This window comes from Sprattus sprattus, assembly GCF_963457725.1.
Source record: "Sprattus sprattus genome assembly, chromosome: 1".
NCBI lineage: Eukaryota > Metazoa > Chordata > Actinopteri > Clupeiformes > Clupeidae > Sprattus > Sprattus sprattus.
Window position 1 is genome coordinate 24,844,742 of NC_137920.1, and position 15,000 is coordinate 24,859,741.

The 15,000-nt window shown below is 44.5% G+C and overlaps 1 protein-coding gene across 2 annotated transcripts in view; it reads left to right on the forward strand.

Moving 5' to 3' along the window:
• jag1a (jagged canonical Notch ligand 1a) overlaps positions 1 to 10,540 on the forward strand; it is a gene marked incomplete at its 5' end in the record, with an annotated part of 46,011 nt that extends 35,471 nt beyond the window's left edge. The window contains 12 exons of one of the 2 annotated variants that reach the window (XM_080836476.1): positions 1,527 to 1,640; positions 1,959 to 2,072; positions 2,526 to 2,639; positions 3,432 to 3,548; positions 3,819 to 3,846; positions 4,276 to 4,361; positions 5,776 to 5,889; positions 6,161 to 6,270; positions 6,452 to 6,676; positions 7,707 to 7,838; positions 8,306 to 8,456; positions 8,785 to 10,540. In XM_080836476.1, coding sequence (XP_080692602.1) covers positions 1,527 to 1,640; positions 1,959 to 2,072; positions 2,526 to 2,639; positions 3,432 to 3,548; positions 3,819 to 3,846; positions 4,276 to 4,361; positions 5,776 to 5,889; positions 6,161 to 6,270; positions 6,452 to 6,676; positions 7,707 to 7,838; positions 8,306 to 8,456; positions 8,785 to 9,425 — 1,946 coding nt within the window. In that variant the 3' untranslated portion in view covers positions 9,426 to 10,540. The remainder of the gene's footprint in view (positions 1 to 1,526; positions 1,641 to 1,958; positions 2,073 to 2,525; positions 2,640 to 3,431; positions 3,549 to 3,818; positions 3,847 to 4,275; positions 4,362 to 5,775; positions 5,890 to 6,160; positions 6,271 to 6,451; positions 6,677 to 7,706; positions 7,839 to 8,305; positions 8,457 to 8,784) is intronic. The other variant, XM_080836477.1, reaches the window with a different exon arrangement.
• Between the last annotated feature and the right edge of the window lie 4,460 nt (positions 10,541 to 15,000).

Sequence of the window (15,000 nt, forward strand, 5' to 3'; positions counted from 1 at the left end):
AGCACTGACAGAGAGACTGAGAGAGTGACAGAGGGAGAAGTAGAGAGAGTGAGAGGGGGGGGGGGGGGGGGGGGGATTGAGGTGCGGGGGGTTGTTAAGGGGATTTTCTTTTTTGGGGGGAGGGGGTCCAAGGGGTTGGGTGGAACCCCAGTCTACTGCAGTCAGCCAGGAGTCTCCAGAGGGGATGGGCAGAGCTTGGTTGTGTGTGTGTATGTGTGTGTGTGTGTGTGTGTGTGTGTGTGTGTGTGTGTACGTGTATGTGTGTGTACGTGTGTGTGTGTGTGTGTGTGTGTGTGTGTGTGTGTGTGTGTGCTGTAGATCATTTTAAAAGAGTCCTACTCCACAGGCCCTCACAGAGAGAGAGAGAAAGAGAGAGAGAGAGAGAGAGAGAGAGAGAATCTGAGGTTGGTTTAGGAGAGTGGAGAGAAAGAACTCTGCCAAGACTGACAAAGAAACCAATAGAAACGGACAATGAAGGAGAGGTGGAGAGATAGATAGAGGAGGAGAAGGAAAGAAAGTGATAGAGAGAGGAAAGCTAGATAGAGAAAGATAAGAAAAGAGTGATAGAGAGAGAGAGAGAGATAGACAGAGACGGAGAAGGAAAGAGAGTGTGGAACAGGGAGAGACAGATAGACAGAGAAGGAGAAGGAAAGAGGGTGATAGAGAGAGAGATAGATAGAGAAGGAGAAGGAAAGATAGAGTGATAGAGAGGGAGAGAAATAGACAGAGAAGGATAAGAAAAAGAGAGTGATAGAGAGAGAGAGAGACAGTAGGAGGGGAGATGGTTGGCAGCAGATGACCTCTCCGCCCGTCAACAAAGTTATCTGGTTTACTGCCAGTAAACTTGAGGCCTACTGTCTGTCAGACCAGAGGGTAAATGAATCACTTGGCCCAGCGCTGTCATGCTTAACGATGGCCCCAACGCCAGGAAGTCTACCTGTTCCTAACCTTTAGCCATACAGCCCACCTACTCTACTCTACTCTTTTGTTATGACATAAATGGCAGGTTAAAGATACCCCTGAACTATGACCACGTCTGTGTGCATGAGTGTGTGTGTGTGTATGTGTGTGTCTGTGTGTGCATGCGTGTGTGTGTGTGAACCTTGAATGTATGAACACTAGGTATGAGTGAGTGTTAGAGAATGTGTGTTTTGTGTCCATCTTTCTTTCCCTTTTATGACCTGACATATCAGTCAGAGCGGGGAGGAATGTTTGGGCAGCGTTGAGAAATCCTCTAGAAGGTTGGCTTGGCAGCGGGAGTATTTAACATGCTGCAGCCTCCGCTGTCTTATCTGATGTGCTCTAAACATCTGCTGTTTTTCTTTCTCTTCCTTTCTTCCTTTCTTTCTGTCTTTCCTTTCTCTGCCTTTCTTTCTGTATCCATCCCTGTTTTCTCTCTCTTTATTTGTCTTTCTTTCTTTCTTTCCACCTCTTCCATCTCTCTATTCTTTCTCCTTCTACCTTTCTTTCTTACTTTCTTTCTTTCTTCCTCTCTTTCTTTCTTTCTTCCTTTCTTCCTCTCTCAGATATCAATGACTGTGAGAGTAACCCGTGCCGTAATGGGGGGACCTGCATAGACAAAGTCAGTGTGTACCAGTGCATATGCGCCGACGGCTGGGAGGGAGCCAACTGTGAGACCAGTGAGTTCACCTTCAGTCACACAAGCACACACACACACACACACACACACACACACACACACACACACACACACACACACACACACACGCTTACTTACTCATACTCTCAAAAAAACTGAGGAAACACTCACAGAACAGAGGAAACGTCACTCTTTAAACCACTCTCAAGGCACACCTAAATTCACAAAGTGGTGAAAACCTTGTTGTTTTCCGACGTCCATTTTTAGATAAAGGTCTTTATGATGAGACTATAATATCTTTTCCTATTTATGTTGTCGCCTCTCTAATGAATCAAACTGTTCTGGCCTCTCCTCTCAGACATCGATGACTGCAGCACCAATCCCTGTCGAGAGCGGGGCACGTGTCGGGATCTTGTGAACGACTTCTACTGCGAGTGCCACAGCGGCTGGAAGGGAAAGACCTGTCACTCACGTAAGCCCCACCCTCTCACTCCGCACACACCAATCAGACAGTCCAGAGCTCAGGATGCGGATAAATAGTCATATTTTACTCAGGAAGTGCTAAGTGAGTGAAAGTGGTAGCCACAAGAACAGCTGGTCGACTTTGCTAAATACTAAGGAAAGGTGCTTCAGTGCTTCCTTTCGTATCTCCTCTAGCACTGCAGTTGTCTTTTCCTAAGTCCTTTAGGCAAGGAAAAGTGGTTAATCACGTTTTTCATCAAGGTCAAGGATAAGTGGTTAGGACGCAATTCTGTTTGACTATTCGACCACAGCCTCAGACTTTACAGGTCTAGACCACAAGCCCAGGGATTTTACTTGTCAGTTTCAGCTCTATCCTCTAGGACTTTCTGCAAAGGGTCGACACTTTTTGTAAATTTTGGCCCACTCTGAGATATGTGACGGGTTTTTGTGTTTACCTCACCAGGTGAGAGCCAGTGCGATGAAGCCACGTGCAACAACGGCGGGACTTGCTACGACGAAGGAGACACCTTCAAGTGCATGTGTGCGCCCGGCTGGGAGGGAGCCACCTGTAACATCGGTAAGGACCCCAATGGTGTTCAGTAATGACCAGTAATCAGATACTCCATATATTTAATCATGTAGTGACCAGTAATCAGACACTCCATATGATGATAAAGGATGTTATATAGCATGGGGTTACGACTAAGGATTCAGTCAGTACACATCTAGAATCATGAAAAGGATAACAACAGTCTAGAATCATGGAAGGATAACAACAGTCTAGAATCATGGAAGGATAACAACAGTCTAGAATCATGGAAGGATAACAACAGTCTAGAATCATGGAAGGATAACAACTGTCTTCTCAGCTGCAGCTGGTCAGTCAGAATCATCCAATAAGGTTACCAGTCCTCTCTGTATGAGAGTAGAGCCCTGAACAGAACACTAAGAGTGTGAGAGATAGAGAGGGGGGAGAGAAAGAGAGAGAGAAATAGAGAGAGAAATAGAGAGAGAGAGAGAGAGAGAGAATGAGAGAAATAGAGAGAGAGAGAGTGAGAGAGAAACACACACAAACAAGCAGGGAATCAGCAAGGTTAACAGGCCTCTCTGTATGAGAGAAGAGCCCTGAACAGAGCATTAAGAGTGTGAGAGATAAAGAGGGGGGAGAGAAAGAGAGAGAGAAATAGAGAGAGAGAGAGTGAGAGAGAGAGAGAGAGAGAGAGAAACACACACAAACAAGGACGGACTCAGCAGTGGTTCGTTTTGAAGTCACCAACCCCCTCCACCCTGAGGGGCAAGTTCCCGCCGAGCTCTGAAGGAGTTTGTTTGTTTGTTTTTTCCCCTCTCCTCCTCCGTCGTCCGGCCTCAGCCAAGAACAGCAGCTGCCTGCCCAGTCCGTGTGAGAACGGAGCCACCTGCGTAGTCAGCGGCGACTCCTTCACCTGCGTCTGCAAGGAAGGCTGGGAAGGGCTCACCTGCACCCAGAGTACGACCTCATTTCCTCAACCACTTCCTGTACACGGCTGGACACAGCCATTTTATCTGTTATGATAATGCTTAGTAATGCCTTAGAAATGCTTGAGCAAGACTAAACAGCTAAACAAAATACAGACTGTGATGTAGTTTGAGTTGTAAAATATATTTTACAGGCATGACATGTTGTGTTTTAACATTAACGGGATTGTTAAATGTTTATTTATAGTATCTGTTTCATTGCTGTTTGTTTCTTGTGCTTCTCGTTTTTTTTTCCCCATAGACTCCAATGACTGCAACCCACACCCCTGGTAAGTCCATCCTCAAAGCAAATTAGAGTCTGTAAACACACACACACATACACACACACATACACACACACACACACACACACACACACACACACATGCGTCCTCTCTTTCTCACACACAAACAGGCACACACATACACACACACCACCCTCAGGAATTTGTGTGTGTGTGTATGGAGAGAGACAGAGAGCATATGTGTATGTGTGTGTGTGTGTTTGTGTGTGTGTGTATGAAGAGAGAGAGAGCACATGCTGCCAAGTCCCACACGTGGGCCCCAGTATCTCCTGCTTGAACCATCACACACTGAACAGGGGCATAAGGGCCTCCTACCAAATGCCATGTTACACAAATTGGCTTGTGTCTTCGATCACATGAGTTTCCTGAGACGCTGGCTGACGTATGACCTCTGTGTGTGTGTTTCTCTCGTAGCTACAACAGCGGGACATGCGTCGACGGAGATAACTGGTACCGCTGTGAGTGTGCTCCGGGTTTCGCTGGACCAGACTGCAGAATAAGTGAGTGTCTTACCCAAGCCTTACCCAATCAACTCAACCCTTACCCAAGCCTTATCCAATCAACTCAACCCTTACCCAAGCCTTACCCAAACAACTCAAGCCTTACCCAATCAACTCAACCCTTACCCAATCAACTCAACCCTTACCCAATCAACTCAACCCTTACCCAAGCCTTATCCAATCAACTCAACCCTTACCCAAGCCTTACCCAAACAACTCAAGCCTTACCCAATCAACTCAACCCTTACCCAATCAACTCAAGCCTTACCCAAACAACTCAAGCCTTACCCAAGCCTTACCCAATCAACTCAAGCCTTACCCAAGCCTTACCCAAACAACTCAACCCTTTCCCAAGCCTTACCCAATCAACTCAAGCCTTACCCAAGCCTTATCCAAACAACTCAAGCCTTACCCAAGCCTTACCCAATCAACTCAAGCCTTACCCAAGCCTTACCCAAACAACTCAAGCCTTACCCAAGCCTTACCCCAAGCCTTACCCATTCAACTCAAGCCTTACCCCAAGCCTTACCCAATCAACTCAAACCTTACCCAAGCCTTACCCAATCAACTCCAGTAACAGTGTCTACCATAGTCGCATTTGATAAAATTATTTAGTTTGTTTTTTTATCATTTAAATTATTATAACTTATAATAATTATGTGTTATCATGTTCACATTTATTATTATTTATATAATGTATACATAATTTATAGAGTCATAAATTATTATAATGAATAATAATAATACAAATGTAATTGACCTGGAACTGGGCCAGATCTATTCCATGCTGAGCCTCCATATCCAAAAGGTATTTACCCTCAGGTCCTTTTTTGACTTGACCATGAGGTAATCCTAACGATATCCAGAAAAGGTTATCCAGAAAATCTCTGGTTTAACGCTCTAATGTTGGAGCTACCGCAGGAGTAATAAATCATTATTTTGCAGCGCTCAGAATTGACGTTGCAAAAGCAAAATATTAGGCTATGTAATTTGTGGGTCCGTAGTTCCTGCTCTGCACAGGAAAACAGAAAAGCTGAAAGGGTTGGTGAGGGGGCTGTTCCTGCTAGTGGAAGTGCCCAGAGTTTCTGCAGTGGAAAAGCACCTTTAGCTTCTGCATAAGTCACTAATGGCCTCTAAACAAAGTTAGCATGCAGCTATTTTTGGGCTGTCGCCATTTTGAAGCCCGCATTGGATTAGTCAATGCACAACAAACTAGCTCTTTGTCAGCTCTGTCAGGGTGCTGCATTTGTCTTAATTGGGCCGATTTCTGCGGCTTCCTTGTCCTGTCAACTGTCTGAGGGCTGAGCTCATTTAAGGTCGGAGAGTTTCCTCAGGCTCTGGACATTGGACTTTTACTTTGACATGTTTTCCTCATTGTACTGGTAGTAACAATTTTCTCCATCTTCCTCACCAGACATCAATGAGTGCCAGTCTTCACCCTGTGCGTTTGGGGCCACCTGTGTGGACGAGATCAACGGCTACCGCTGCCTGTGTCCTGCTGGTAGGACGGGACCCAAGTGCCAAGAAGGTAACGGAGCATGACAATACATTGAACACTTACACTAATGTTACTAGTGATAATTATAAAGTGACCATTCTCAATACGACAACAACAACGACATCAAACATAACAAGAATTGTTAACACTGAGGATAAGCAAGAGCATGAAGAGGGTCACAGAATGGCTGATAAAATTGCCACAACAACAACAATGACTATACGGAAAAACACTGATGATCAGTCATTTTTGGTTGATGTTGTGCACTAATCCTTTAATGCGTCTGCTGTTTTTGTTTTAGTGACGGGTCGGCCATGTATCACCAGCACACGGGTCGCTGCTGACGCCACAAAGTGGATGGAGGACTGCAACACCTGCCAATGTCACAATGGCAAAATCACCTGCACCAAGGTATCTTTATAACAAGAAACACATATAATAAACCCTATAGTACTGCTAATTTTGCTTTCTCTGATGTTCAACACTTCTTAGTTCACCAAAATTGGCTGCAGTTTTTTAAACTCCAGCCTCTCTGCTAACCTTTGACCTTCGCTGTTCCCCCTCCTCCTCCTCCTCCTCGTATCTCCACCAGATGTACTGCGGGCCCAGAGCCTGTCGCGTCCATGCCAAGGGTCGGTCGGAGTGCCCGGTAGGACAGACCTGCGTGCCCGTGAGGGACGAGCGCTGCTTTGTCAAGCCGTGTGCCAGTCAGGGCGAGTGCTGGTCGTCGCACAGGGGCCCGCTGCGCGCCAAGTGTCATCCCGAGGGCAACTGTGCCAACGTCACCTTCACCTTCAACAAGGACACCATGCCCAAGGTGAGCTATGAGATGCGAGTCACATAGACACTGCTGCCTCCCCACTGTCCAACACTGCTTGTGAAAAGTAGTGCTGTGCACTGTGTCACAATTTTGTGCCAGAAAGACATACAGTACATCTTGAAAGGCTGGGAAAATGTAAACAAAATGACACGCACTCCAGTTATCATAACTCAAATCCTGTTTATCACTATTTATTAGAAGCACAGTCGTTGTGTACCCAGGATTCGCGTATTCGTTAGACAAAACATTGAAAGGTTATGAAAACCGAAACAGAACCGTTGCTTTCAGTGAAAGAAAAAAAACAACTGCTTGCAAGACCAGAACCTTTTTTTCCTTCGCATGTGATATTCGTTCCGGCTGTATTTATAGCTTCTACTCTTTTTTTGCCATATGAGTAAAAAATTGCAACTTGGACGTGCGTTTGCTGTTGTGCAGTGGGTGCCTTTGAGTCCAGAGGGGACTCGCAAATCACACACACACACACACACACACACACACACACACACACACACTCGCAAATCACAGGTCGACTATTCATTTTATTGCCCTCGACTGAGGAAATTCCTCTCCACCGTCCATTACAGGCGGGTCAGCAAATCAACAGACAACACAGGGCCTACTGAGCTCACAAACATGGCTCTGCAGCAGGGACACACACACACTCACATACACACATACACACAGACACACACACACACACACACACACACACACAAACACACACACACACACACACACACACACACACACACACACACACACACACATACACACACACACACACAAACACAGCTCTAGAGGGACTGTCTGGGGTTGGAGGCTGAAGCGTTTAAGATACGTGTCTTGGCACTAAAGCGATGCTGTCACGACTGTTAGTGAAGATGCCACTGGGCTTTGCCTTTTTTTTTTGGACATTTTTTGAAGAATTGTATAATTTCTAATGACCGTGCACTGTTTTTCCTGATGTTTCTGTAGTTGAGGTTCATCTCTGCATATTTGTGTGTGTGTGTGTGTGTGTGTGTCTTAGGGCGTCACAGTCGAGCACATCTGCAATGAACTGAGGAGCTTGTACGTGGTGAGGAATCTTTCCTCGGAGTACCCCATTGCCATGAGTTGTGAGCCATCTCCCACTGCCAACAATGAGATCCACGTGGCCATAGTACGTACCCACTTTTAGCTTTTATAGAGCAGATATACGTAAAACAGACAAGTATTTGTAGATCTTTTAAAGTTCCCAAGGGTAAGTTCACCTGTGGTTCTCGAGAGGGACTATGCTGCAACACAAAACGGACTCTTCCATCTGTTTTAGTCTTAACATTTACATTACATTTAGTCATTTAGCAGACGCTTTTGTCCAACGGGGCTTAAGTTGTCTGACAGCTGTGATGTAACATCAGGGGGGATATTCCACACAGCAGAATCATCTTCAATTTTTAACTGCACCTTTTACAGATTGTGTATGTGGGGGGGGGGTTCCGTTTTTATACAGGACAGTTATCTGTTTTTCTGAGACTCAGGAAAGTTGCTTCCGAGTAAACTGAAGGAACTAAGTGCATACTATTTTTCTGTGGCATGAGGTGACGTGTGCTCAAAACGAAAATTAAAAAAACATTGGTGTGTTTTCAGTCGACAGAAGACCCGAGAAGCAGCCACGGCCCAATTAAGGAGATCACTGACAAGATCATTGACCTGGTGAGCAAGCGCAACGGCAACAGTACCATCATCACTGCCATCGCCGAGGTCCGTGTGCAGCGAAGGCAAGCCCACAATCCCACTGGTAAGACGACATGCTTTGTGTCTTTGGTGATGACTTGTGAGCTCAGAGAAGAACTAGCCTGAAATGTGATTTCATTCAAGTAAATTCAAGACTTAATGTAGTCTTGGGGATAACTATAATGGGGGTGGGGGATTCTACCTCTTAAGTGTTTGTTTCAATTCTTATCGAGTTCTTAGAAGGTTCTTAAGAGGTTATGTAGGCTATAGTGATGCATCAGGCAGATCTATTTTCAAGACAGACATCTAGCCTGAAATGCATTTTAACTGTTACATTATCACATAGTCTTTGTGGTATTTTTTACTCAGTCGATTCTTTACCTCTCACCCAGTAGACTACCTGGTTCCCCTACTGGTTTCCGTGGTGATCGTGATCTGGGTCCTGGTCTTGGCGTCGGCGTTCCTCTGGTGCGTCCGGCGCCGTCGTAAGCAGAGCAGCCACAATGGCGGCTCTCCTGTCAATCCCATCTCCTCCTCGTCCGGCTCCGGCTCCTCCGCCTCGTCCTCGCTGGCCATGTCCGAGGAGAACAACGCCGTCAACAATGCCCGCGAGCAGCTGCACCAGATCCGCAACCCCATTGAGAAGAATGCTAACGCCAACGCCCTAGCCATCGCCGTCGCTGCTGCAACCGCCTCGGCCACCGCTCTGCCTCCCGGCAAGGACTCGCATGTCGGCAACAGCGACAAGAACGCCGCCAAGAACACCAAAAAAATCAGGACAGCACACAACAAGCCCGAGCCGGTGGGTGAGCTGTCAGATGACGAGGAGTCGACGACCAGCGACAAGCGTCTCCAGAAGGCGCGGTTCCCACTGCAGCCGGCGTACACGCTAGTGGACCGCGACGAGAAGAGCGCTAACGGCACGGCCGCTAACACGTCCACCGCAACCAAACATGCCCACTGGACTAGCAAGCGAGACAACAGAGACCTGGAATCCCAGCAAAGCTTAAACCGCATGGAGTACATCGTATAGCCAAACCCACCCCACCCACCGCATCTTCTCCCCCTCGTTGAAACATAACAACAGGATGAGAAAATGGCAAAACCACAACATTTGGTTGTTAGCAGGAACTAAGAGTGAGCACCCTTAAATCAGTTCAGGCTCATAGAGGGCTTGGAGGGTCTTTCAAAGGGTTTCTTAAAAACCATTATGTTGCATTCCTGAGAGTAAAGATAATTTTTTCACAAGCTGAAAATGACGAGTTAAATAAACAAACAAACAAAATCGATCGACTAGACAAAACGAACATATGAAAGTAAAGGAGAAAAATTCCTTTGTTTGACTTTATATCCAGACAAGCCGGCTCACCCTGGCAAATGAAAAACAAAAATAAAAGGCGCGGCTGCGATCTGCCAGGCCTTCTTCAGATGTACTTTAAAGCGTCTCTGCTGCGATACTTGTTTGATCAGAGCCGGAATCCAGTCCAGGGGGTTCGAGATGCAACCAATGGCGAGGCTTTAAATCAAAGGTCAGAGGTCATATCGACCAGGCTATTAGTGTCAGACAAGTAGTTTAAAAAAGTGCCTTCGCTGCACCTATTCCACAGCAACCATCGGAAAGAATTTATTATTTATTGTTTTTCTTTTTATTTTATTATTTCCTTGGTTTTTGCTTTCGGTTTTTTCCTTTTATTTTATTTTTGTTGTTTCTTTAGGCGGGCAGGCCGGTCGATCAGATGGAGTCAGGGTCAGCTGTTGCTGGCAATATGAAGAATTTACATGTCAAATTTAGAATGTTTGTGTAGATATGTACATATTTTTTAAAAATTAATCATTGTGTATATTTGATTTATTAACTTAATAATCAAGAGCCTTAAAAATATCATTCCCTTCTGTTTTTTTTTTCTGTATTTATATGCCTTTGTTTAGATTTGAAGGTTTGACAGCTTTGTAAGCTCGCAACTTCTTATTTTTGACAGAAGATATTGTTTCAACATTTCGTAAATGCCAAAAGTGTTCTTGAGATAATAGTTTATTTTTAACGATAGAATGGGCATTTGTTTGCCTGGAATAAAAAGAAAGCAACAAACACACGTAATCTCTCACACACACACACACACACACACACACACACAAACTCACACACACAAACACATTAATACACACATAGACAGGCATACACCACATGTTTTGTACAATGACTGTTTGAAACAATTTCTATGGATTGTATTTTTTGCCAGGACTGTTTTGTAATTATGTATATGTTGATGAAGATTTGGGAGGGGTAAGGTGATAATTTGGAAGGGGGGGAGGGGGCATTGGGATCGATCCCAGTGAAGAACAAAATGTGGCTGCTTTTGGTATGGGAGACCTGGGGAGCGATTTTCTCAACTAGACAGGAGAAGAGGACACACTTTAAGGGAACAAAAATGTACCAGGAGTGCAGCGATTTCTGTATGTGTGTAAAATAAATCATTCACATCCTTTTACAAAACAGACATGAATATATAAACAACAACACAACAAGTTAATAGCCAATGCACAATGACAAAAAAAAAACAATACAAACATGAGAAAATAAACTGAAAATAATAACGTGAGGACTTCCCCTCCTGTAGAAGTAATTTGCATTGAGCAAGAATCACTTAAATACTTGAATTGAGACTTAGGAAATTAAAATGGCAACAAAAAAAGTTTCCCATAGGAACTGTTTTTCCCAGCAGGAACTAAATTGTTGATGCGCCACACTGTTCTGCCAACAGCGAGTGGTTTTCGCCCCTCTGGGGGGTTCTAAAGCTGCGGTGCCGAGGTCCCAGCCAGCTGACCCCATGCCCGAGCTTGCAGTTCGCCCATAACCTTAAACGAACGTTCTAGATGAACCCGCCCGGACCGTTGGCTTGGCTTGGAATGGCTTGGCTTTGTGAAAAATGTGAAGTAAGTTTAAAAGGTGTCAAGTCAAGTTTGGCAAACGTTCGATATTGTGATATTGCGTTTTTAAAGCTGTTGGGAAGAATAAAAAAACGAAAATGAAAAAAACATTAAATATCTCCCGGGCATGATTCTGGAATTTGTTGCCCATTACTTTGTAATCCTACAATGGTTTCAACCTTATGGACTGTTAAAACCAATATCACTTTACATTTCGTCTTTAAACTTGAGAATGTGTCTTATGTTGTTTCTTGGAGAAGCATTCCTGGCAATAAGTCATGTATTGTTTTATTGATTTTCTTTTTTGTTTTCGTTGTCATGGAAAGTAATATTTATTAAATATTTTGTATAAAACAAGAAGTTTTGCTTATGACTCTCATTGATTCTGTCTTGGTTTGGACCGTTAGTACAGGTATGTATGCTTTGTGTGTGTGTGTGTGTGTGTGTGTGTGTGTGTGCATATATATGCTCCATGTATGTTTCTGTATGTGTGTGTGTGTGTGCAGATATATGCTTCATGTATGTGTGTGTGTGTGTGTGTGTGTGCGTGCGTGCGTGTGTTTCTGCATGCATATGTATGTTCCTGTGTGAGTGTGTGTTTTCGTGTGTGTTTGTGTGTGTGTGACCTGCCATGCCTGCCGTATAGAGGAGCTCTGCCCAGGACCCACATTCTCTCTGTAACAGTGGTGACTTTGTCTCCGTCTAGACGTCCTCAGGCAGCCAGTGTCCCGAGTGACATGTGAGAGCGTTTAGAGACGGACCGAGGCATTACTCTCTCTCTCTCTCTCTCCCTCTCTCTCTCTCTCTACCCCCCTCTCTGTATCTCACTCGCTCACCTCACTCTCACTTTATATCTCCCCCTCTCTCCATCTCTTGCTCTCTGTCTCTCACTCTCGACTCCCTCAAACTCTATCTCTCCCTCTCTCTCTCTTACTGTGTCTCTCGCTCCCCTCTCACTCTATATCTCCCTATATCTCTCTCTTCTCTTGGTCTTTCTCTCCTTCCCCCTTTCTCTTTGTCCTTTTCTCCACACAAATCCTACCCCTTTCTCTCTCTCCTTTTCTCCTCATATTCTCCCTCTTTCTCTCGCACTTTTTTAGTTCTCCCCCTCTCTCTCCCTCACATCTCTTTCTTATCTTGGTCTTTCTCCCTCTCTCTCTCTCTCTCTCCCTTTCTCTCTTTCTCTCTCTCTCTATCCTCCTCCTCCTCCTCTCTCCTTCATGGCCTGCGTGGGAACAGTCTCGCAAATAAGCAGCATGAGATGTGCTCACAAATGCAGCCGGCGCAAATAAACAAGCCTCAAAAGCACACGTGCCAGAACTTGCTCACTCTCTCTCTCTTTCTCCTCTCCTTTCTTTTTCTCCCCCTCTCCTCTCTATTTGTCTATTGAACAGATGGAGACTTAGCTGTCTCTTTCTTTTTTCTCCCTTCTTCTGCATTGGATGAGAAAATCCATCTCTGTCTTTATCTCTCTCATTCCAACAGATGAGAACTTTGCTCTCTCTCTCTCTCTCTCTCTCTCTCTCTCTCTCTCTCTCTCTCTCTCTCTCCCCATCTCTCCTTGTTAAATTAAATTTTCCAAGAAACGTTGACGTGACCTTGCAATAAGTGTTTGTTTATTTATTTGGTTTGTTAAAACGTCTATCATGGTTCGGCTAGCGATGTGGTTTTAATCTGCCCACTCGTCTCAGAGACATATTAGGATAATTACAATAGGGGGCTACATTGAGGGATAGGTTTTTTTTTCTGTTTTGTTAAATGCGTTGGACGTGCAGGAACCGTTCGTTTTTTGTTTGTTTCTGTGTGTGTGTGTGTCTGTGTGAGTGAGCACGTTTTTTGTTTGTTTCTTGTGAGTTATTTTGGTGTGTTTCTATGTGTGTGTGTGTGTGTGTGTGTATGTTTTTTAGTGTGGTCGATCGGGACGATCAGCGGGGAAGGATGTGGCTCCAGAGTGAGCGATCCCTTGTCCCTCCTGGCGTTGTGGCCTGGATCTCGATCTTATCTCATTGAGAGAACCCCGACCTGAATATTTATTTTTTTGTGAAACGAGGACGCAGAGACGATACTCTCATTTTTTCCTCTTCCCCCAAGCCAGACTCAACCGTAAAAAACAAAAACTTTTGTGGTGTGTGTGTGCGTGTGTGCGTGTGCGTGTGCGTGTGCATGTGGGTGTGCGTGTGTCTGTGTGTGTGTGTGTGTGTGTGCGCGCAGTGTCATTCATGACCAAGTAAACTCTCCAGAATCTTCAACATGTTCACCTCCACCTTCAGGAGCACCTGCTCATTTATAGGAGTGTCTCTTTAACGCATTAAACATATTACAGTACAGACATGAATCAAGCATTAAGTAATTATTCTTTATTAACATTAATTAAACATTGATTATGCTCATAATCATTGGCAAAAGTATGTATTATTATTTATACATAGTCATGACTGCACTCATAAAGCGTTATGTTATAGTATAAACCCTTACAGCTTGAGGTATGCATAATAAAGGTTCTTTTACCTATGATTATGGCACTAAAGACAGACTTAAATTCAGTATTCATAGAGCATAAGGCTAGGTGATATGATGCTGTAGTATAAGCCCATGCACAGTTCCTAAGGCTAATACAACTGGTAACAAGATTCTGTTCAATTCAAGACAGCCCACCGCTCCTCATTCATGCCAACCGCTACAATCGGACCTGTAACCGAACGCAGACACAGGAAGCCACAAGTCTTTTATTGTCAGATGCACAGAATGAAACAGGGTCAGACTGGACACTGTAATTCAACAAGGCACCGCAAAACAACCTACCATAACATAACATAGTTTAGCATAACATAACATGACATACACTACACAAGTACTCTGAACATAATTTACACGTAATAAACATATAATAACATAAATAACCTTACTAAATGCAAGATTAATATACAATACAGTGCTAAAACATATAACAACCTATACATATAATACTAACATATATACACATAACATATAATACACTTATAATAAACTATGCTAACTTATTAAACCTATACTACCCTACAGACAAATCCAGTGTGGGAGTAACAGGTAGTGCAATCATTGTGATATAATATTACTGCTAGTGCAAGCAGTAAGTGGAAGTGACAGTATGTAAGAGTAGTACAGACAGTAATCTGAAAGTGACAGTGTAGGTAGCTAGTTTGACTGTGTAATGTCTGGATTGGATGATCAGACACAGGGTACACATGTTGGATGATTAGACGCAGGGTACACACGTTGGATTGGACGATTAGACGCAGGGAACACACGTTGGATTGGACGATTAGACGCAGGGTACACACGTTGGATTGGATGATTAGACGCAGGGTACACACGTTGGATTGGACGGTTAGACACAGGGTACACACGTTGGATTGGACGGTTAGACACAGGGTACACACGTTTGATTGGACGATTAGACACAGGGTGCACAAGTTGGATTGGACGATTAGACGCAGGGTTCACATGTTTGATTGGACGATTAGACGCAGGCTACACACGTTTGATTGGACGATTAGACGCAGGGTACACACGTTTGATTGGACGATCAGACACAGGGTACACACGTTGGATTGGACGATCAGACACAGGGTACACACGTTGGATTGGATGATCAGACACAGGGTACACACGTTGGATTGGATGATCAGACACAGGGTACA